The sequence below is a fragment of the Lissotriton vulgaris genome, chromosome 7 (genome assembly GCF_964263255.1).
Source record: "Lissotriton vulgaris chromosome 7, aLisVul1.2, whole genome shotgun sequence".
Lineage (NCBI taxonomy): Eukaryota > Metazoa > Chordata > Amphibia > Caudata > Salamandridae > Lissotriton > Lissotriton vulgaris.
Window position 1 is genome coordinate 1,077,486,355 of NC_141695.1, and position 22,325 is coordinate 1,077,508,679.

The 22,325-nt window shown below is 49.3% G+C and overlaps 1 protein-coding gene across 1 annotated transcript in view; it reads right to left on the minus strand.

The window, feature by feature from the left end:
• Positions 1–22,325, minus strand: part of LOC147702947 (serine/threonine-protein phosphatase 2A catalytic subunit alpha isoform) — a 221,769-nt gene that overhangs the window by 76,868 nt on the left and 122,576 nt on the right. Inside the window, exon 4 of the mRNA XM_086931523.1 lies at positions 18,817–18,906. Coding sequence (XP_086787649.1) covers positions 18,817–18,906 — 90 coding nt within the window. The remainder of the gene's footprint in view (positions 1–18,816; positions 18,907–22,325) is intronic.

Consider the following 22,325-nt stretch of genomic DNA (forward strand, 5'->3'; position numbering starts at 1 on the left):
GCTGGCGAAAAAACTTTCTGGATCCAGTCTGATGCCTGGGGGTAATTCTGAGGTAAGGAATCTATAACTACCTTTCTTTCAGATAGGAGATTTCATGGATGGGCAGGAGCAACTGCATCAAAATGAGTTTTCTGCCACACCTCCTTCACCTTTATGGATGCCTAGCACTGAAGATTTCCCCTCCTGCCCCCCACCCCTCCACCTCCACCTCCCCACCTCCCCCACCCTGTTATGGCTAGGAGCCCAGCGGTGGGAGGAATGGGAGCCCTGGATATGGAACAACTCATACTGGCGGCCCAGCTCACATTGGCCCTCACTTGGTGCACCCACAATGCAAAGAAACACTGGGCCACCTGGAGCAGGAACGGTACCAGCTCCCTCTGAGTTGTTGTGTGTGCATCACGAGCACCCCTCTCAGAGGACTCTGGCGTGAGCTACAAAGGTCAAGTCAGCACCTACCCCTCACCACAGACAACAGTGTTAGAGAACCCCCTATCTCTCACCGGATATGACCGACTGGGACACCGATCTTGGGCGGGGGTGCAACGAGCTATCTTTGCCACCTTTATTCCAATGGCACCCCTAAGATCAGCCAGAGGACAATGTGCCAATGATGTACAGTTGCACCTTAAAGGCCTCCATTGTATCACACAACACCTACACTGGGCCAGACAACCTAGACAAAGGGAATAGGGGGTAAGAGAGACATGGGTGCAGAATATGATGGTAGATGGGGACATTAAAAGCACTTTCAAGTCTTTACCATGCTCTAGATAGAGCCAGTCCTATAACAAAACTAGTCACTTAAAATCAGTCCTTGCCCTCACACTGACTGAGATGGACTGGATACAAATCTGAGGCAGGGCGGTGACGTCTCTTGTCTCCAGCATAGGGCGAATGATTTCAAATTAATATTGTGGTGGTACCGGACCCCTGTCCGCCTGAAAGCGGTGTGCAATGCTCAAACTAAATGTTGGAAGGGTTGCAATTCACGGATGACCTATATTCAAATGTAGTGAAACTGTCCAAAAATACAGCAGCTTTGGGGGCAAGTTTTGGAACCCATCAAGGGAATAGTTTCATTTTGTTTATTAGTTTTTATTTCGACCACACTGATCATAAAAGACAATAAATATTTAACATCACCTCTAGTACAAGTGTAAAATCCAGTTCTCAACAAGGACTATACATGAAAATATGATGAAACATGTAAAGACAAGCAATCAATTAAAAAAGCTTATACAGGCTTTGTTACGGTTAAAAACAAAAAGAAAACGGTGCAGGCTACTAATTCATATAATGATCTATACCAGCGGATCCCAATACTGGATAAGAAGTATAAGAAATAACTGGGCTGGAGAGGTAAGCAGAAAACAGTGTAACTAAGCACTGTCGCAGTCTGCTTGCTTTCAATCTAGCATCTTAATCTCCACACCCAGGCTAAAAACTTCGCTATAGCCATCACAATTGCCTCGTGTGTTAGTCTTCAATATTCGCAAAGCAGTAGCACTCTACCTAGTACCCAAGTTCAGACAAATTGGTTTGAGCCATTTTCTCAGTGGTGAACTATATTCTGGGCATACAAATAATATGGGAGGGATAGTTTCATCCATACTCTGACAGAGTGGGCATTTACTATCTTGAGAATCGGGCCAAGTTTTGTTGAAGGCTTTGGTCGGTAACGTTCCAATCAGGAACTGGAAAAAATATTTCCTGTCGATGAGCTTGGTTATAAAGTCCCAAAAGTCTTCATACAAGGGTTCCGGCTTGTGGTCCAAGAAGGTACTGGTCAGAGTTGATGGGTTAGAATGACACAGATTACCAATTCTAATCATAGCCCAGTAAGCTTCTTTAAATATTTTTTGGGGAGGAAAAGTATTATGCACCGGGTCTTCCCATAAATGCCTCATGCCCATATTCACCAGGTAGCTTTCACCTGTTGTAACCATCTGATCTTATATGAGGTATCTGCATCTCTGATGTCTTTGAGAGCTAGGGCATAGTGGGCTAATTCCAGGGTAGACCAAAATTTTCTCCAGTAGGCCAATGGTCTAAACCTAGCAACCTCTGCCAGGGAATGGCACAGCGAACAAAATATAATGGTATAAGAGGTTTGCTTTGGGGAGGGCGTGTCCTACCAAACCTCTCAAAAATCTTTTTGGGGCCTGGGCTAGTGAGGACAGGTTATCAAATCCCGAAAGTTCCGCTACATACAGAATAGAAGCCATATTCTTGGTATTATATATCTTAAGTGCAGTACCGACCGGCTTGGTCTGGGAGAACCTGTGTTCTTTCAAAATCACTCCTGCAAGCTGGGAATGCTTAACACCACAATTTTTTTTCACAACCAATTTTATTGAGCAAAAGAGTATCAAGAATGTGGCATCTCCACACACCAAGATCACCACATCAGTATCAATGCAATGATGACATACATAGCATTCGCGAAGCAAATATCAATGAAGCTCGGCTTTAAAAATGCCCTAACAACCCATCCCAACCCCAACTACACCCCCACCCGTACCCACCATCCCCCCCCCCCGCCACACATGTACAGAAGCAACACAAAGACGATTCACATAGAGGAAGCAGGCATAGTGCAACCTGGGTTTTGCCATTGGGGCCAGAAAAGTCCCTGCGCTCAAATGTCCTCCTCCTGCTCCGCCGGGGGTTCCAAGGACAGGCCACGGTAGTCGGCCCACCGCTTCCAGATCTTGAAGTGTTTGCGTGGGCAGCCCCGCGCCTCAAAGACCGGTTTCTCAAGACCCATAAAGTAGTCCAGCCCAGCCTTCCACGCAGACAGGGGGGGGGCCCTCACAGATTTCCAGGCCCGAGCCAAGTCACGCTTAGCGACCACCAGGCCCAGGAGCAACAGATGACGTTTATATACGTTGCCCCCAACCCCTTCCATGATGTGCAGCAGGCCTAGCCGGTGGGTTCGAGGAAGATCCCAGCCCAGGACCTCAGCCAGGCAATTCCATACGCCCCTCCAGAAGCCAGCCAGGCGACCACACGACCACACCGTATGCAACAGGGAGCCAGGCACTTCCCCACAGCGCAGGCACTCAGATGACGCAATCAAGCCAGCCTTCCACAGTCGTTCACGTGTGTAATAGGCACGATGCAGGTATTTGAATTGTATCAGGCGGAGCCGAACCGCGATAGCGGTGCGCGCGGGGACTCCAGTGCCTCCCTCCAGTCGTCCTCGTCCAAGGCGCCCACGTCTACCTCCCAGGCTTCCCGAAGGGAGCTGAGAGTAGATGAGCAGTGAGTAACAAGGGACTGATAAATCCTAGAGACCTTCTTGTCTCCCAAGTCTCCCATAAACACTTTCGCCTCAATCGGGCTGAACTCCGGCAGGGAGTCGAGGCCGGCAATGCTTGGGGCGAGGGCATGTCTCAGCTGTAAGTAACGGAAGAACTGGGACTGAGGCATCTGGAACTCCACTCGGAGTTCCTCAAAGGACTTGAGGGTTGTGCCTGACATGACCTGGCCCAGTTGTGTAATTCCAATAGCCTCCCAACCCTCGAACCCGGCCAGGGCCGCCAGTTCTGGGAGCAAACCGTTGTGCCACAGCGGCGTTTCAGCCGTTAATTTGCCCCACCAACCCATGCGGCGCAAAGACTGCCGCCACACTGCAAAGACCACTTTTGTCACCGACGGCAACCCACGGCGTATACGGGCCGAGTAAAGAACGGTGTGGAGCGTACGGTCACCCATGAGATGTCTCTCCAGGGCATAAGCCGGGTCACTCCTGTCCCCGTACCACCATTCATTAAGGACAAGAAGATGTGACGCCTGGTAGTAGGAGAGGAGGTCGGATGTGGCCAAACCACCACAGTAGGTGGACAGAAAGCACGTCCTCAGGGCCACCCTGGCTGCTCCGCCATCCCACAGGAAGCGGCTCAGCACTGAGTTCACCTGGCGGAACCACTCCATGCCAATAGGGTGCGGGAAATGTTGAAGTTGGTACAACAGTCTCGGCAGCGCCACCATCTTAAAGATGGCCGACCTCCCAAAGATTGTAAGTGGCATTCTGGACCATGTTTTAACATCAGTCTGGACCCGTTCCCACACCGGCAAGACACTGCGTGTCCAGGCCACGGCTCGCGAAGTCGAGAGGAAAACACCCAAATATTTCAGGCCGTCCGTCGCCACGCGTAGGTCGGCGGCCCAAGGGTCGGCAACCACTCCGCCACGTAAAACCCACAGGGTCGACTTAACACCACAATTTTAATCTGAGGTTTCCAGTCTAGTTTGCAACCTATGTTTACTCCAAGGTAAGTACATAAATCTGTTTGTTCCAATGGCTCATTATTCAAAACAACCCTTGACTTAATTACTTTGTACAATACCATGAGTTTAGTTATATCCACATTTACCAATAACTCATGTTCCTTACAAAACAACTCAAAACGGGTCAATGCTCTCTGCAACCCAACTTGAGTTTTTGATAAAATTAGGGTGTCGTCCGCAAACATGAGTATTGGGACTTAGGGAGTGGAGTACTCTGAAAAGTAATTGACCACACCGTTTCTAAACACTGAAAACAGGGTGGGGGTGAGTACACACCCTTGACGTACCCCTTTAAGAATTGGATATTTGGGGGTAGTGTTCCCTTGAGCACCCCAACAAACCTGCGCGTAGTTAGATTCATGCAGTTTAACTACAAGCTGCAAGAGCTCGGAGGGTAATCCTAGGTCATTCAGTACGAGCCAGAGTTTGTTTCTCGGGAGCATGTTGAATGCTGCTTTGAGATCTACAAAGGTGGCATAAATAGTTCCATTTGCTAATAATACAACACACCAGTAAATTGAGACAAAATAAAAGACTTGATCAATTGTGCTTACAAGGTCCCTAAAACCTGATCAGAAGGGAGATATGTTGTTCTCGGCTATCCAGATCTGAATTCTGTTCAGAACGAATCTAGCCATGATCTTCTGGGTGGAATCGAACAGGCTGATTGGCCTGCAATTACTGGGGCTGGAATGTTCCCCCTTCTTGTAAATAGGTAAGATTTCGGCTCCTCGTCAGGAGTCAGGAATGGGAGCTCCTCTGGCAATCGCACTTCGAGAATCAGAATATACTTGAGCCAATTATCTTTATCGGATAAGAATAGGTCTATCAGGACCGGGGGCCCTTCCCTTTGGTGCTGAACTCACGGCAGTTTAAAACTTCCCTTAAGGAAAAGGATTACTGGTGAGTCTACACTTGGAACTAGGAAGGGGGGGGGGTGTATATTCTCAGCAACTGCAAATTGATTCTCAAAAAAAGATACCCATTGGTCCGGGGCAATGTTGTTTGAGGGGGCACTGCCTTGGCCTCCTCTACCCTATTTGACAAGATTTCAAAATGATTGCATGTTTTTCAATTTGCTAGCTTGCAAAAGTTCCTTCCACTGTTGTTCATCCCCATCCTTTTTTACTAAAGCTTGTGTGGATTTATACTCTTTGCATGCTGTCCTTATCATGCCTAGGTCATTGGTTTTTATTGCCTGGGACAACTGCTTGTATGCTACCGTACAAGCCTTGTTATACCAGTGGTCATGCTTGAATGAAGATCGTTTAGGGATTTTAAAGGGTTTAACAAAGAAACACCTGATGTTCTCAAAAATGGGCTCGTGGATTTGAGTGATATTAAGGTTGATTTCACCCAGACTTATTTTGAATAAGGTCAAGAGAGTTCATCACCTCTGCTTTCGTGTTATCAAGGGAGTTTTCATTCTCAACAATCCTGGACAATTTGATCCGCCTCATGTCATTACTGATTATAGCATCAGCAGTCTCAATTACACAGACGGAGGGCAAGGATGTTGTGAAACAAATAGTTTCTTACCTGTCGATGTAGTTTTGCAGCTTGAAGATCTTTCTGGATTCACTATGCTGTGCATTATTCCACGGTCTAGTGGTTGGGTCCGGAATCGTAGTCTTTTCTTGGTTTTTTTTCGTAGCCCAGGTGGGCGTCGAAGTCCCACCTTTTGGTGTCCTTCCTGTGACGTTGGCATGCTTCCTGCGGAAGCTCCCACCTTTGTGCGCCATCTCCGGATTCTTTTTTCTTTTTCCGTTTGTGTTCTGTTTCCGAATTGTATGGCAATGTTTCGATCTTTTCTTTTACGCTCTTTTCCTTGAAGTTCCATTAAAGTCTTTTTTTGTTGTTTTTTTTGTTTACCACCTCTTTTCTCCAGCCTCATCTTTCTGGCGGAGGTGGGTGGGTTCGCTAGTGAATCCAGAAAGATCTTCAAGCTGCAAAACTACACCGACAGGTAAGAAACTATTCGTTTTGCAGCGTGGATCTTTCTGGATTCACTTTGCTGTGCATAGTCTTTGTAGCGGTTTGTTGTTATTGTGGCAGCTGGGTGGAAGATGAGCTTGGGGTCTTGAATATGTGCTGAAGCACTTTCTGTCCCACTTGTGCTTCCTTGTTCATTTGTTTGTCCAAACAGTAGTGTTTTGTAAACGTGTGCACAGAAGCCCATGTTGCCTCCAGGCATATGTCCTGAATGGGAGTGTTTGCCAAGAAGGCCATTGTAGCTCCCTTTTTCCTTGTTGAATGGGCCTGTGGCCCCTCTGTTAGTTCTTGTCCAGCTTGTTTGTGGCAGAATTTTATAGCTTGTGCGATCCATCGTGCAATTGTCCCTTTAGTAAAAGCTTTGCCCTTGAAACTTTCAACAAATTGTCGTTTCCTGTGGTCTTTAGTTCTCTCTATGTAATGCATGACTGCACGTCTCGCGTCCAGAGTGTGCAGTGCCCTTTCTGCTTTTGTTGTTGGTTTCTGGAAGAAACTCTGTATTTAAATTGCCTGGTTGATGTGGAACTTGGGCACCACCTTTGGCATAAAGTGAGTATCCGTTCTCATCACCACCCTATCGTAGTGAATTTGTATGTAGGGTTCCTGTAGCGTCACCGCCTGTAGCTCGCTTACTCTGCGCAGCGAGGTGATTGCCACTGGGAATGCTGTTTTTAACGTTGGCATCTGTAGTGAAGCTTTATGCATTGGTTCAAAGTGTGCCTTCATGAGTTCTTTTAGCACTATATTGAGGTTCCATGCAGGTAACCTTTTAGGCGGTGCAATCCTTTTTGCGCCTTCCAAGAACATTTTTACAATCATAGAAGGAAAGAAGCTTTTGCCTGTTTCTCCTCTAGTGTAAGCGACAATGGCTGCTAGGTGTACCCTTAGCGATGATGAGCTCAAGTTAGTCTCGAGCAGGTGCGTGAGGTACTTAAGCACTGTAGAGTCTCGTCATTTTGTTTTGCAGTCCCTCCTTTCTGCACCATAGTGTGAACCTCTTCCATTTGGCCACGTAGCACTTACGTGTGCTTGGTCTTCTTGCCTCTCGAAGTACCCTCAGGGTGCTCTCAGGTAGCTTTAGGTGTGCGAACTATGCCCTCAGGAGCCAGGCTGAGACTTTCTGGCTCTGGATGCAACACCTTTCCGTTTTGCAAGGAGAGTAGGTCTTTCCTTCTCCCAAATTTGTGTGGTGCACTCTGTCATTTCCATAATCTGCGAGTACCATGTCTGCCTGGCCCACTGGGGTGCGACCAGTATCAGGGTCATGTTGCTTGTCCTGCACTTGCTGAGTACCTTGTGTATCAGGGGAATCGGCGGAAAAGCGTAGGCAAATGTCTTTGACCAGCTTATCCATAGGGCATTCCCTAGGGACCCTTCCCCTGGTTGCCTCGATGCGAAGTGTTGGCATTTTGCATTCTGGTGTGTTGCAAACAGGTCTATTGACGGCGTTCCCCACCTGTCCAACAGTTTTTGTTTCTTGTGTATTTAGCTTCCATTCGTGTGAGGCTGATGTCGGCCTGCTGAGCCAGTCCGCTTCCACGTTGTCCTTTCCTGGCAGATGTATCACCAGTAGATCTATGTTGAGTGGTATTGACCATTTCCATATTTCCTGTGCTAGTTCTGACAGCGGGGCTGATTGTGTTCCTCCCTGTTTGTTTATGTAGAACATCGCTGTTGTGTTGTCCGTCTGGATCAACACTGTTTGGTTGTACAACTTCGTCTGGAAAGCTTTCATAGCTAGGAGAACGGTCTTTAGTTTTAGGTAATTAATGTGTTTGACCGCATCCGCTTATGTCCACAGGCCCCTCACTCAGAGTTTTTCCATGTGTGCTCCCCATCCCTTTTGGGATGCGTCTGTGGTGATGGTCACTGTTGGTGTTGGTGGTGTTAGAAGCTTCCCCTTTGTTATGTTTCCTTTGTTCCACCATGATATCTCCTCGTGCACTGCATGCATTACAACCACTAGGTCCTCCCAACACCCTGTCGCTTGTGACCATTGGTCCTGCAGCCACTCCTGGAGTGGTCTCATGTGTAGTCGTACATTTGGTACTATGTGGATGCATGAGGCCAACATGCCCATCATTTTGCTCACCGTCCTCAATGTCAGAGCTTGCCTCTTCTGGTAGAGGCGCGCCTCCTTCAACAGTGCCATTGTTCTCTTCTCGCTGGGGAACACCTTCCCCTGCAGGGTGTTGATTTTTGCCCCCAGAAATAGCTTGACCTGTTCTGGGTTTATCGAGGATTTCTTCCAGTGGATGGAGAAACCCAGGGCCATCAGTGTGTCTGTCACTATTTGAGCCTGCTGTTTGCACGTGTTGTATGACTTTGCCTTTATTAGCCAGTCGTCTAGGTAAGGGTGTACGTGTATCCCTTCCCTCCTTAAGTGCGCTACGACTGCTGCCAGACACTTTGTGAATACCCTCAGTGCTGATTTTAGTCCGAAGGCCAATGCTGTGAATTGATAGTGATTTGAGTTGATTGCAAATCGTAGCAGATGTTTGTGCAGTCTGTTTATAGGGATGTGCAGGTAGGCATCTTTTAGGTCTATGGTGACCATGAAGTCCCCGGTTTGAATCTGTGGAAGTACTTCTTGCAGGGATGTCATTTTGAATTTTTGTGTCTTTATGATCTGTTGAGGAACCTTAGGTCCAGGATGGGTCTCATTGTTTCGTCTACCTTGGGTACTAGGAAGTATGTAGAGTACACCCCCTTGTTCCTTTCCATGGGAGGTACAGGCTCGATAGCCTCCTTTAGTTGGAGTTCCTCTGCCTCCCTCTGAAGAAGCTCTAGTTCCTTGTTTGCTAGTGCTCTTTTCTTTGGTTTTCTGCTTGGTGGGGTCTTTTCTAACTCTATGCAGTACCCGTACTGTATTGTGTTGATGATTCATTTGTCTGTTGTAATTTTCTTCCACTCCTGGAGAAAACTGTTTATTCTTCCTCCCACTGGTGTTACGTGCTTGTGGTCTTTCGGTGCAGGACACTCCTGTTTCTTGTTTTTGTGCTCCACCCTTGGAGTTTTTGGAAGGGTGTGCACTATCAATGTGGCCGAGTCACTTGGAGGTGGTTTGCTGTCCACCCCTCCTATTGTTTCCATGTCCACTCGCCCTCCCGCGAAAGGACTGGCCTTTATGTTGATATTGCCAGTGCTGTTTTTTGCTGGCCTTGTTGCGTATGGGTGTCGCTTTGGTGGGAATGTTGGAAGGACTGATGCGACGTTCCCGGCTGGTTCCCCCCTCTCCCGTGTGGTCTCCGTGACGGGGTCCCTCTTTGCTCCCCTGAATTGCAAGGCCCCCATGGATCTTGCGGTGTCATTATCCTTTTTGAGCTGTGAGAGCTTGTCGTCCACTGGTGCTCCGAACAGTGTTTCACCGTTGAACGGAGTGTTCAGGATGTTGTGTTGCACCTCCGGTTTAAAGCCCGATATTCTGAGCCAGGCTGGTCTTCTTTCTGTGATGCCCAGCATCAAAAGCCTGCTGGCAGTGTCTGCACCGTCCAGTGCTGTTTTTAGGCAAGAGTTTGCCAAGTTCTTCCCCTCCTCTACCAGGTGTGAAGCCCATTGTTGGTATTCCTGAGGGAGGTGTTTCACCAACTGTCCCAGTTCGTCCATGATTTGGTAATGGCGTCTGTTTAGCAGTGCGTTGGAATTAGCCATGCGCCAGTGCATAGCGGCATTCCTTTCGATTCTTCTTCCCGTTAGGTCCATCCTTCTGCTCTCTTTGTCTGGGGGTGGACCTGAAGTAGTTGGGACATTGGCCCTTTTCCTTGCTGTTGCAGTGATGGAGTCGGCAGTGACAGTCCCCTGTATGTAGGGTGGGTCCTTTGAGGAGTGCTTGTATTTTTTCTCCGTCCTTGGCGTGACTGGTTTACAAGTAGCAGGCTCCTTGAATGCCTCTCTTCCTTGTCCTTTGATGCTTTCAAGCATTGGGAGGTACTGGCTCCTAGTGTGCATTGGGAGTAGTGTTTCTACTAGGAAATTCCCTTTCGGCAACTCCTCCTCGAGCTGGACTCTGAACGCTGTTGCTGCGTTCTTGATGCATTCATTGTAAAGTCCAATGTCGTCAGGGGGAGAGGGCCTCGCTGGATATGTGTCCACTCCCTCTTCTGGACTCTCAGCTTCAATGTCCTGGCACTCTTCCTCCGGTGTATCCGAGTATGTCGATTCTTGGTACGCCCTCTGGCCGTCATCTGCCTCCTCTTCGTAATAGGGGGTATCATCTTCTTTATATGCCAGATCTTCCAAGCTCTCCGACGCTGCTTCGACCTCTAATCCTTCCTCTTCTTCCTCAACCAACTGTGCTACCCGTGACTTGGGCCTCGACGGAATTGTGTAAGATTTCATTTTTTCGTCGAAATTTTTCTTTCGCTGCAGGATGTTCTCCATCTCTACCTCGAGTCTCCTCTTCTTTCTTTCCATCGCCGCCGCCTGGTCGGCGTCGAGTGGTTGTGCCGTTCTCTTTGCCGTGCAAGACGGCGTCGAGACGGGTTTCGGCGTCGAGACGGGTTTCGGCGTCGAGACGGGTTTCGGCGTCGAGACTGGCTTTGCGTCTTTCGTCGTCTACTTCGAAGTGGTTTTCGGAGTCGAGCGTTCCTTTTCTTAGACGACTTGGCTGGTCACCGTCCCTCGGCGCCAGGGAGTCCTTCCGTGAGGATCCGCTGGGGCCTGGATGTTGCTGTGGACGCCGAAGTTCTCGGCGTCAGTGCTTTCGGGGTCTTGCCCTCGTTTTTTCGAGAGTCTTGGGTAGACTGTCAAGAGTCTTTCAGGCCTTTTTGGGGCGTCGAGTCTCCTACCTTTTCTGTAGTCTTCTTATTATCGGTCTCTGCAACCGTGTAGTCTATGTCTTCTTCGGCGGCGTAATCCTCCTCGTCGGTCGAGAGTCCCAGGTCTCGAAGGGACGGTGTTTGGCCCTTGCCCTGCATGGTGTAGTTTGCTATTCTTTGCCTCTCTCTCACTCGAAGGGTCTTTGGCGTGAATGCGGAGCAGGCGTTGCAGTCCTTGCTTTCGTGGTCGACCGGCAGGCAGAGGTTACATACTGGGTGTTGGTCCTTCTGCGCGTACTTATGGTGGCAGTTGCGGCAGAATTTGAATGGTGTGTTGTCCATGGCTTGCGTTCAGGGTGCCCCTTGGTTGCGCATTCTCCTCTGGACGTTGAATTGTGTCGAAGTTTTTTCTTTCTTAGTCGTCCTTCCGATGGTGTAGTCTTCCTTTGTCTTCTCAAATGTTTTTCTCCAAAAAAACTTGAGTTTTGCTTCTCTTCTCTCCTAATCTCTGGAGCCCTCTCGGGAACGATCCAGACCCAACGGTGGAAAAAAGAATCTGAAGATGGCGCCCAAGGGTGAGAGCTTCCGCAGGAAGCATGCCGACGTCACAGGAAGGACACCAAAAGGTGGGACGTAGACGGCCACCTGGGCTACGAAAAAATAAAACACAAAGAAAAGACTACGATTCCGGACCCAACCACTAGACCACGGAATAATGCACAGCATAGTGAATCCAGAAAGATTCACGCTGCAAAACTAAGCCTTTGAGCAATGGATTGTGGTCACTTTCATTCCTTACACATACCTCCATATCGACTAATGATGACCAGTTCTCTATATTACTAAAGCACAATTTACTACTTGTGTAACGATATATCTGTAAGAGACATTAGTTAGTGATAGATTCCTTACCTTAGAATAACCCCAGGCGTCAGACTGGATCCGGAAACTTTTGCGTAGCAGTACCCTTGCACGTCGGTAGGCGTCGTCTGCGGCTCCGCGTCCGTCGGCGCCGTGATGACATCGTCGGAGTACTTAGATGCCGCCTCCGTGTGCTGACGTCAGTTGTTCGCCACAGCTTTTCCGCACCAGAAGAGCAGAGCCATGACAAATACCAACACTGGTGCCAAGAAACTAGGGCCCTGAAAGGGGATGACCTTAACCCTAGATATCGGTTCGCAGAACGGGGAGGATGGGTGGGTCAGTAAGGAATCTATCACTAACTAATGTCTCTTACAGATATATGGTTACACAAGTAGTAACTTGTGCATCGGAAAGAGACACGTTAGTGATAGATTCCTTACCTTAGAATAGATACCCCAGCAATACCATCCCCGTGGTGGTGGGTCTGCGAACCAAAAATCACACCAGAAAGTCCTGGAGGACGGAACGGCCAAAGTAGCCGTCCCTCCGGACTTGACTGCCCAGGCAATAGTGTCTTGCAAACGTGTGCAGCGAGGCCCACGTAGCTGCCTGGCAAATGTCCTGCAAGGGCACACCTCAGCCCTAGGCAGTTGTAGTGGCCGTGGCTCGAGTAGAATGAGCCCTCAGCCCAACAGGGGGTTCCTTCTTAGCCAAGGAATAACACGCCTGGATGCACAAGATAATCCACCGGGAGATGGTCCGCTTGTGCACCGTTTTCCCCTTCTTAGCGCCTGCGTACCCAACAAAGAGTTGATCATCCACCCGGAACTGTTGTGTGCGGTTAAGATAAAATGAAAGCGCACGTTTTGGGTCGAGACGGTGGAGCCTCTCCTCTCGAGGGGTGCGGAGGCGGAAAGAAGGTGGGCAATGTGATGGATTGCCCAATGTGGAAGGCCGTGACTACCTTGGGAAGGAAGGAAGGCCTTGTCCGTAACACAACCTTGTCCGGATGGACTGAAAGGAAAGGAGGCTTACAAGACAGAGCCTGGAGTTCACTCACTCTCCTGGCAGAGGTGATGGCAACCAGGAAGGCAGTCTTCAGAGAAAGAGGGCAAAGAGGACAGTTGTGAAGTGGCTCAAAGGGAGCACACATCAGAAACGTTAGAACCAGGTTCAAGTCCCACTGAGGCATCACGAAGGGAACTGGAGGGAAGGTATGAGTGAAGCCTTTCAGGAATCTGTTTACGATAGGGGACTTGAACAAAGAAGGTTGGTCAGGCGCCTCAGAAAGGCTGAAAGAGCCGAAAGATAGCCCTTGATAGTGCCCAGAGCAGTGCCCTGCTGGGCAAGAGAGGAGAAAGAGGAGAACCTCAGAGAGAGGGGCATTGAGGGGATCCACAGCCTTTGCTGTGCACCATGCCACAAATCTGTTCCACCTACAGGCGTATACCGTCTTAGTGGAGGGACGCCTGGCTGCCAGAATGATGTTGCAAACTTCCGGAGGCAAGTCAAATGGCCTCAACTGTCGCCGCTCAATCTCCAAGCATGGAGGTGGAGACTGGACAGGTTCGGGTGGAGGACCGTCCCCTGCTGCTGCGACAGAAGGTCCTCCTGAAGAGGCAGACGAATCGGGGGATCGACTGACATACTGAGTAGCTCGGGATACCAGTACCTTCGTGCCCAGTCCGGAGCCACAAGGATGACTTGTGCCCGGTCGCGCTTGATCTTCTTCAGCACTCTGGGCAGAAGTGGTATAGGCTGAAAGGCGTACAACAGACCGCAGCTCCACTCGCGACGAAAAGCGTCGCCGAGCGAGTGCCGCCTTGGAAATTCCAACGCGCACAACTGATGACATCGCGCGTTCTCTTCGGTGGAGAATAGATCTAACCAAGGCTCTCCCCATCGCAGAAAGAGGCCTTGCGCCACGTCCAAGTTCAGACGCCATTTGTGATCCATCGAGCACCGACGGCTGAGTTCGTCCGCCCTGGCTTTCAGAGAACCTGCCAGGTGTTGAACCACCAGAGTCACGCCCTGTTTTTCCAGCCATTGACACAGGCACAGAGCCTCCTGGCAAAGGGTCCACGACCCCACTCCGCCCTGTTTGTTGCAGTACCACATGGCGGTGGTGTTGTCCGTGAACACTTGCACTGCACTCCCTCGGACAGACGGGAGGAATGTCTTCAGTGCCAGACGAATCGCCCGCAGCTCCAATAGATTGATATGGAGCCGGAACTCCGCCGGAGACCAGAGTCCTCTGATCTCCGCCTCTCCCAAGTGGCCTCCCCAGCCCTGGAGGGACGCATCCGGTTGGGGAAGGGAGAGGGATCTGCCGTTGACCCAATCGCAGTCCGTGAGCCACCACTGCAGCTGTCTCGCAGTGCCCTCCGAGATCAGGACATGGTCGGACAGGTTGCCTCGGTGCTGGGCCCACTGAAACTTCAGGTCCCACTGCAGAGCCCGCATCCGCCACCGTGCGTGATGCACCAGAAGGATGCAGGAGGCCATCAGCCCCAGAAGCCGCAGCGTCAACCTGACCGAAACTCGGCATAACGGCACGAAGATCGGAATCAGAGCCTGTATATCCCGAACCCGCTGTTCGGGCGGGTAAACCCGAAACTGCGCCGAGTCGAGAACCGCTCCGATGAACAGGAGCTTCTGAGAGGGGCACAAGTGTGACTTTGGCACATTGATGGAAAATCCCAGCCGGTGCAGGAGATCCGCCGTAGTCTGGAGGTGGCGGACGACTGTCTGGGGCGAGCCCGCCTTCAACAAGTCGTCTAGGTAGGGGAAGACAGACCCCTAACCTGCGCAGATGAGCTGCGACCACCGCCATCACCTTCGTGAACACCCGTGGGGCGCTGGTAAGGCCGAAGGGGAGCACGGTAAACTGAAAGTGCTCGAGGCCTACCGTGAACCGCAGGTAACGCCGGTGGGCCGGCAGGACGGGGATGTGGAAATATGCGTCCTGCAAGTCCAACGCTACCATCCAGTCTCCTGGGTCTAGGGCAGTCAAGACCTGAGCCAGTGTCAGCATTTTGAACTTCTCCTTCTGGAGGAAGCCGTCGACGTTCCTCAGATCCAAGATTGGGCGCAGGCCCCCTTTGCCCTTCTTGGGTACCAGGAAGTAGTGGGAGTAGCAACCACGTCCTACTTCTGGCCCAGGAACGCACTCGATGGCCCCCTTGGCCAAGAGGGCCGAAACTTCCTCCTGCAGGAGCCGCAAATGATCCCCCGATATGCGGTGGTGTTGCAGTGGCATGGCTTGAGGGGTCGTCTCGAAGGGGAGGGAGTAGCCCCTTCGGACGATCTGCAGCACCCACCTTTGCGCCAGTGAGAGTGGTGATGGCGAACCCTGCCTCCCACTGGCGTCACATGGGCCGAAAAGCACGGACTAGGAGGGTTTAGAGGTGGAAGCTGCGGGGGCAGGTGTGGACTGACTCCGCTTGTTCCCCCGACCACCTCCACGGCGGTTTCCACGGCCGCCGCCGCGCTGGACGACAGTTTGTGGCGAGTGGCTGGCGGCACGTGTGGGGACGCCCCTTCCTTGGCCACGAAAGGAGCGAAAGGCACCCATTTGCTGGCGCGGGGCCGAGAGGCCCAAGGACTTGGCCGTAGCCCTGGAGTCCTTAAAGCGCTCAAGCTTGTGGTCTGCCTTGTCGCCAAAGAGGCGAAGGCCATCGAACGGCATGTCCATGAGGGTGTTTTGGACGTCTGCCGAAAAGTTGGCGGATCTCAGCCAGGCGTGGCATCGTACCGCCACCGTCGTAGCCATCGCTCTGCCCAGCGAGTCAGTAGTATCCAGTCCACACCTGATTGAATACTTGGCTAAGTCTCGGCCCTCCACAAGGGCTTGGCCGAGTTTGGCCCGTACCTCCAACGGGCACACTGGCAGCACTTCCGCCACCGTCTCCCACAGAGAGTGGGTGTAACGGCCCAAGAGGCATGCGGTGTTGGAAGAGCGCAGTCCCAAGCTAAGGGACGAGAAGATCTTCTTACCATAGTTCTCGTACCTCTTGGACTCCCTGTCCGGCGGGGCCGCTGGGAAGGCGGTCTGGGAGTTAGAGGCCTGGATGACCAGACTCTCGGGGTGGGGTGGGAGGACAGGAAACATGGGTCGCCCGGAGCCGGGCGGTGGCGTCTGGCCACGTTCCTATCTACTGGCGAACCTGTAGTGGGCCTGGACCAAGTGTCCAAAAGAACGTCCGTCAAGGCCTCATTAAACGGCAGCAAAGGCTCCATGGAGCATGACTGCGGCTTAAGGACCTCGGTGAGGAGGTTAGTCCTCACGGCCGCGACGGGGAGCCCAAGGCCTTGGCAGCCCTCATCAACACCACACCATAGGTAGCTCCCTCCTCCGAAGCCACGGTAGGAGGAGAGACAAATCCAGTGTCTGGAGAGGTGTCCGAGCCACTGGCCTCCCCAAGGTCTCCTGCCCAGTCCATGTTAGACTGGCACTCCCTGGCCAGAGGGTCCTCAGACCCCTCCCAATCCTCCTCATCCCTCATCTCCTGAGATTCAGGGTCGTAATTGAATGAGGTCGGTTCATAGAAACTAAAATCTTCAAACGGCGTCGAGATCGGCGCCGATAGGCGTCGTCCCGACGTCGGAACCGATTGAAAGGAGGCATCGGGGACGGCGCCGCCGGAGGGGACATCACACGGACCGACGCCGGGGGGGTCGTAAGGTCCACCAGTGACGATCCATTGCCCGAGGAAGGTCCAGCGACGCCGGGCCCGAAGGCGCCGACGACACCGGGGCCGCTGTACATTGCGGTGCCGGACCCGAGGGCACCGGCCGTGTCGGGATCGTGGGGCCCGGGGGCATCGGGGCCGAAGCACCAGACGGCGTCGGCCCGAAGCCCCCGACCCACTAGGGCCCACAGACTGGTTCACTGGGCCCGAAGGCGCCGCGGAACCCGTCGGAGGAGAAAGGGACCTCATGGCCTTGAGGAAACGCTCAATCTCCTCCGGCGTCGCCTTCAGCCCAGGGACCGGGGGGTATGGGGCCGAACGCGGCGCCCGCGACTACCGAGGAGCCGCGTGGGCGGTGTCACCCGAACCCCCGGCCGCATCGTGAGAGCGTCGGGGGGAGTCAGAAGAGCGATTATGTCTTTTCGACTTCTTATGCTTCTTACCTGACGACTTGGACCCGGAGGAGTGGTGCCGACTCCCGGAGTTGTGACGGCTCCGTCCCCGCAACCTGTCCCTCGACCTCCTGTGGGACCGGGACCGGGACCTCACACGGCGCGGGGCCGACTGCCGGAGTTCGAGTCGCCTGCGGGACCGCTCCCGCCTGGCCTTCCTCGAAAGGGCCCGACAGTCGGGGTAGGCCTCGTCGTCATGGTCGACGCCCAAACACGTCAGGCACAGGCGGTGGGGATCCGTGACCGACATGGTACGGTCGCACTCGTCGCAATGCTTGAATCCGGGCTTCCCTACAGGCACCGTCGGAGGCGTACAGACTTCGAATTGGATCAAAAGATCACCAAAAGTTAGTCAAAAAGTGACTAGGAAACTGCTCTTTCCAGATCTGCGTGGCTGGCGCGGAAAAAAGAACTGACGTCAGCACGCGGAGGCGGCGTCTAAGTACTCCGACGACGGACGCGGAGCCGCAGACGCCTACCGACGCGCAAGGGTACTGCTACGCAAATGTTTCCAGATCCAGTCTTACGCCTGGGGTTGTTCTGAGGTAAGGAATCTATCACTAACGTGTCTCTTTCAGATGTTGTAGCCTATACGACTGCTTCTCAGACCGTTGTTGTATGTATGAGATCCTAAACGGTCAGAGGGTGTACGGCCATTTTCTGCCCTAACTCCCCTTTCTAAGCTAAAAGCTTTCAGCTGGAGCGCTACCTCGGTCCACTTTTTAATTGGTAGTATCTCCAGTTGGGATGTACCCCACTGGGCATCTTCATCAGCGCTAAGGTTGCTATCCTCAGAATCCAAAGGCTCAAATGGAGTATTAAAATCTCCTGCTATGATTATGTTGTTCCCTTCACCCATTCTGGCTAAAAAACTGTTAAGGTCAATGATGGTCTTAGATGACCTGCCACCCAAGCCCCTAGTATATACATTAACTATAAGTAGGTTTGGGGGATGATTAAAGCAGATGAGTATTGCCATAATGTCAATGTTATCTATCTCCATTTCCACTATCTTATAGGCAGAACTCTGCCTTCCAGATATTATTAGCCCTCCTGAGTCTACCTTAATGACCACCTACTGCTAATGTAAATGGCCAAAATGGTGAACTGCTGCTAAGTTAATGGAATCACAAACAGTGACTTACCAGCACTGCCAAACATTGCTTTTGGGTAATATGGAGGTTGATGAACCATACCTACTATTCCGGGCCAAGGAAAAATCAATAGCTCCACTTTTATTGGCAGCTCGACTAGTGATAGCACATAAATGGAGGAATACTCCCAACGACAGACCAGTAGGGGGTGAAGGTATGAACAATACATGCAAAACAGCGCCTCGTAGCTACCCTGAGAGACACACTCTCACACCTCCATAAAGCAAGATCGGCGAATACCCAGACTACCAGAATCATTGTAATTGGCTAGAGTTGGAGGTACCAGAAACTAACACCATGCAGGACTCAAAAGGACAATTTTTAGGTGGGTCAACCCTAAACATTTAGCATTAGCCAACACTTATATTTTCCATGTGTTTTCTCAATTTCAAGATGTCAACATTTGGCGTTGCACAATAGTCCTGTTCATAATATTTGAAAAATAAACATGTGCCAAATGTAGTAGACTAGATTGCAGTACAACTTTATGAAACAAACTGGATTTGGCAATTAAGGAATTTATATCTTGCAATTAATTGCTCCATTTTTCACCAATGTGCCTAACAGACGTCAACAAAAGCCAAATGCTTCTCAATAAAGTAAGCAGTACCTCATGTGGAACTTCTTGAAGGCGATCAAGTGCTCGAATATGATCCAGTGTGTCTATAGATGGTGACAATCCTCCATGCAAACAGAAAATCTGAATGAAAAACAATTTATGTTACAGGCCACAGGAAATAACATCATCAACAGTAATGGCATTAATACCCAAAAAACAAAGAGCTGAATATAAAATTGGCTTAAAAAAATATCAGTACATCTGTAAACAAGCTGTACCTAGATTCAATCAATCGTAGCTCCTCAAGACTGCCAATTAAGGCACTTACCAAACACTGGCAGATTTAAATATTTATTCCCAAATCAAATAACCAAACAGCTCAGATTTTTTTTACCAGAGGTTAAAGAAAATTCTTTATTATTATCAACTACTTGTGCATATTTTTGAGAGCTGAACTTCAATATATTTGTAAATGGAAATACAATTTGGTAATTAAAATATAATGCACAAAGGACTACGGTCAATTGCATCCAAAAAATATTATTCTTCCATACATAGATCAGAGCACCATAAGTAAGAAAAATGAATTGCAATTTTAGCATTGATAAGTTTGGGAATTGACTGCACAGAGGTACTTTGCAAGGTGGATATAGTTCACTCCATGCCAGGAAATCTGAAGTCTATATTAAAATAATTGTAGGGGTATTGAAATGCCAGAAAAAAAAATAGTAATGCTCCTGCAACAACAGGTTTAAAGATTGAAACTTGTCGACATTCACATGTCCATTGTTGTGAAATTTAGTGGCTGGAAGAATATCTTGTAAATAGGTTTGTCAGTATTACACTGCATTTTGTTGTACGTAACGTAATACTACAAGACTACTACCTACTTACTATAAAATGAAATTCACAAACATAGGTGGAGATCGGAACCTTCACCGCTCATATTTTCTATGGAGAGATCACCACACATAGAAGTTACTATGCAATAGCAAATTTGGGAGGTGCCAGGTGAGTGGTGGAGAGAAAATGGGGTTATCTACTACAAAATGGAAGGGGATTATTACAAACATCCACCCACAAAAGAGTAAGCCTATTCCCATTCACAAACTAGATTTCTAAAGTTACTACCAATATAAAGGTGAAAAAAACAGTTATAAATGTTCTTCCACCCAGCCTTGAAGTGCATAAGGCACCTCAAATGGCCACTCACTGAATCAGCAACATACTGCTATTTAACATAACTGAGGGAGAGACTTAAAAGAACACCACACAGGAACTACTATAAAACTAAATCTGGCACCAGAATCCGTAGTGTCCAAGCCAGAATGCATCACCTGTTTTGCCATAGCTTGTCCACTCCCTATTAACTCAGAAAACTGATATGTTAGTTGAGGCAGATCAGTCTGTGCCATCTCCCAGGAGTAGGTACATAACTTTTTTATTTTATTTAAGCGTTCACAGCAAGATTGCAAATAAAAATTGACAAGTTCAAAATACAAATACATTACAAACACATTACAGCAATTTTATAAACCAAAGAGGAAAAAGAGAAAAAAAGAAGAAAAAAAAGCAGACCAATTTCTATTTTTCCATCAAAAATTCATAAACATTTCATCTTCCACTCTTAACCCCTTCCATGCTCATAACGGAACGGTTCTGTCATGAGCGTCGGTTGGCCTGTGCTTATGACGGAACCGTTCAGTCATGGTTCCATAGGTTCTTTAGAACCTTCAGCACCGCAGCGGAATTCGCGCAGAGCTGAAGGGGTTAATCCTCGTAATGATCACGAAACGCACTCCATATTTTTATGCCCAATCTTTGTTTCCTAACACCCTTGATAGAAAAGAGTCCCCAATCCAAATTATACATACAAAGCATTTTAGCACGCCATTGATGAAAAACCGGTGGTTGTTCCTGAAGCCACTCAGTGGCTATGCATAAACGTGCTGCAGTCATTGCAAAGAAAATGAAATACCGATATTGATATAAAGGCTCAGCTGCTCAGTCCTTTGGTATTTTCCCCAACAACAACATAGCCGGAGTGATAACTAAAGGCATTCCAATTACAAGGGATAAGAACTTTTCAAGATCAGTAATAAAACATTGGAGTTTGACACAACTATAAAAGATCTGGACACTTTCCGCATCATCAGCACTACACCGAAAACACTTGCCTTCGTTCCCTCCACCCCATTTTGCCATTCGAACCGGGGTGTAGTACAAGTCAAACAAAGTCTTAAAAAATTGGGCTTTTAAATTAGCCGACATTAGTGCCTCCTTGGATAATAAAAGTAGGTCATCTATATCTAATTCTTGATCTTCTAATGCACCCACCCATTTTATCCTTACTTTTTCTAAATCGTCACTCCGATCACCAAGTAGCAATTGGTAAAGCATTCCAATTTTTACTAGCCTCCTAATTCCTTCCACAACTTTATTTGGCTGAAGCGCAGCTTTTCGATGGAATAAGTAATGTCGTATTTGCAAAAATTTCTAGGAAAGAAAAACTGATTTTAGCTCATCAAAAGATTTACAAATCCCTTCATCCTTATACAGGTCTCCTAGCCATCTAACCCCTTTCTGCTGCCATCTTATTGTCATGTCGTCAGAAAATATGCCAGGTAGAAGTCTGTAAGTGTTCAAGGGTGTATAATAAGATATTTTCCCTATCGCTGTTGTCTTAGCAACCCACTTCCATACCTTAAATGCGCCCAACCCTACCTTAAAACGAGTCCGTTTGTAATCACTCCCACCAATCTACTTGAATAGTGATTGTTTTGCTACAGACCCTAGCTGCATTTCAAAAATAGAAGGGGCAGAAGCCTTATCCTGCTCAGTCTCCCCAGTTAACAGGAACATCATCTTCAATAAAAAACAAGTTACATAATAAAAAAAAAAAATCTGGCACCCCCATCCCTCCCCTAGCAATTGGTAAAGTCATAAGCTTCATTGCCCGTCTAGGTCTCCCTGGCCTCAAAATAAATTTACCACATCTCGACTGCGCAGAGCCTGTATCCTATCTTTTGCAATTTCTAAGGGTATTGACCTAAATAGATATAAGACTTTTGGTAGGACATTCATTTTTATAACATTCGACCGTCCGATAATAGTTAAATATAGTCGTTCCCACCTATCCAAGGAGTTCCTGATTTTAGTCATTAATGTGGTCCAATTAACCTCAACTAATTCTGTCATGTTAGACCGCAGTTGAATACCTAAATATGTAGCCTCATTCACCACTCTACTGTCTTGCCATACTACAGACTCCGAGCACATGATCTGTGTTTTTAACACATTTAGTTTATATCCTGCTACTCGCCCAAACTCCTTCGCCAACCTCTCAATTTCTTTGACCCAGGACCCCGCGCAAAATTCAGTGAAGACATCACGGACTTCATCACCCCACACGCGCTCCCCTCTAAAGACTACATCCTTCTGGGAGACCTCAACTTTCACCTCGAAAAGATCAACGACCGCAACACCGCCACCCTCTTAGACAACCTCGCTAACCTCGGACTTAAACAACTAGTCAATTCCCCCACCCACATCGCAGGTCA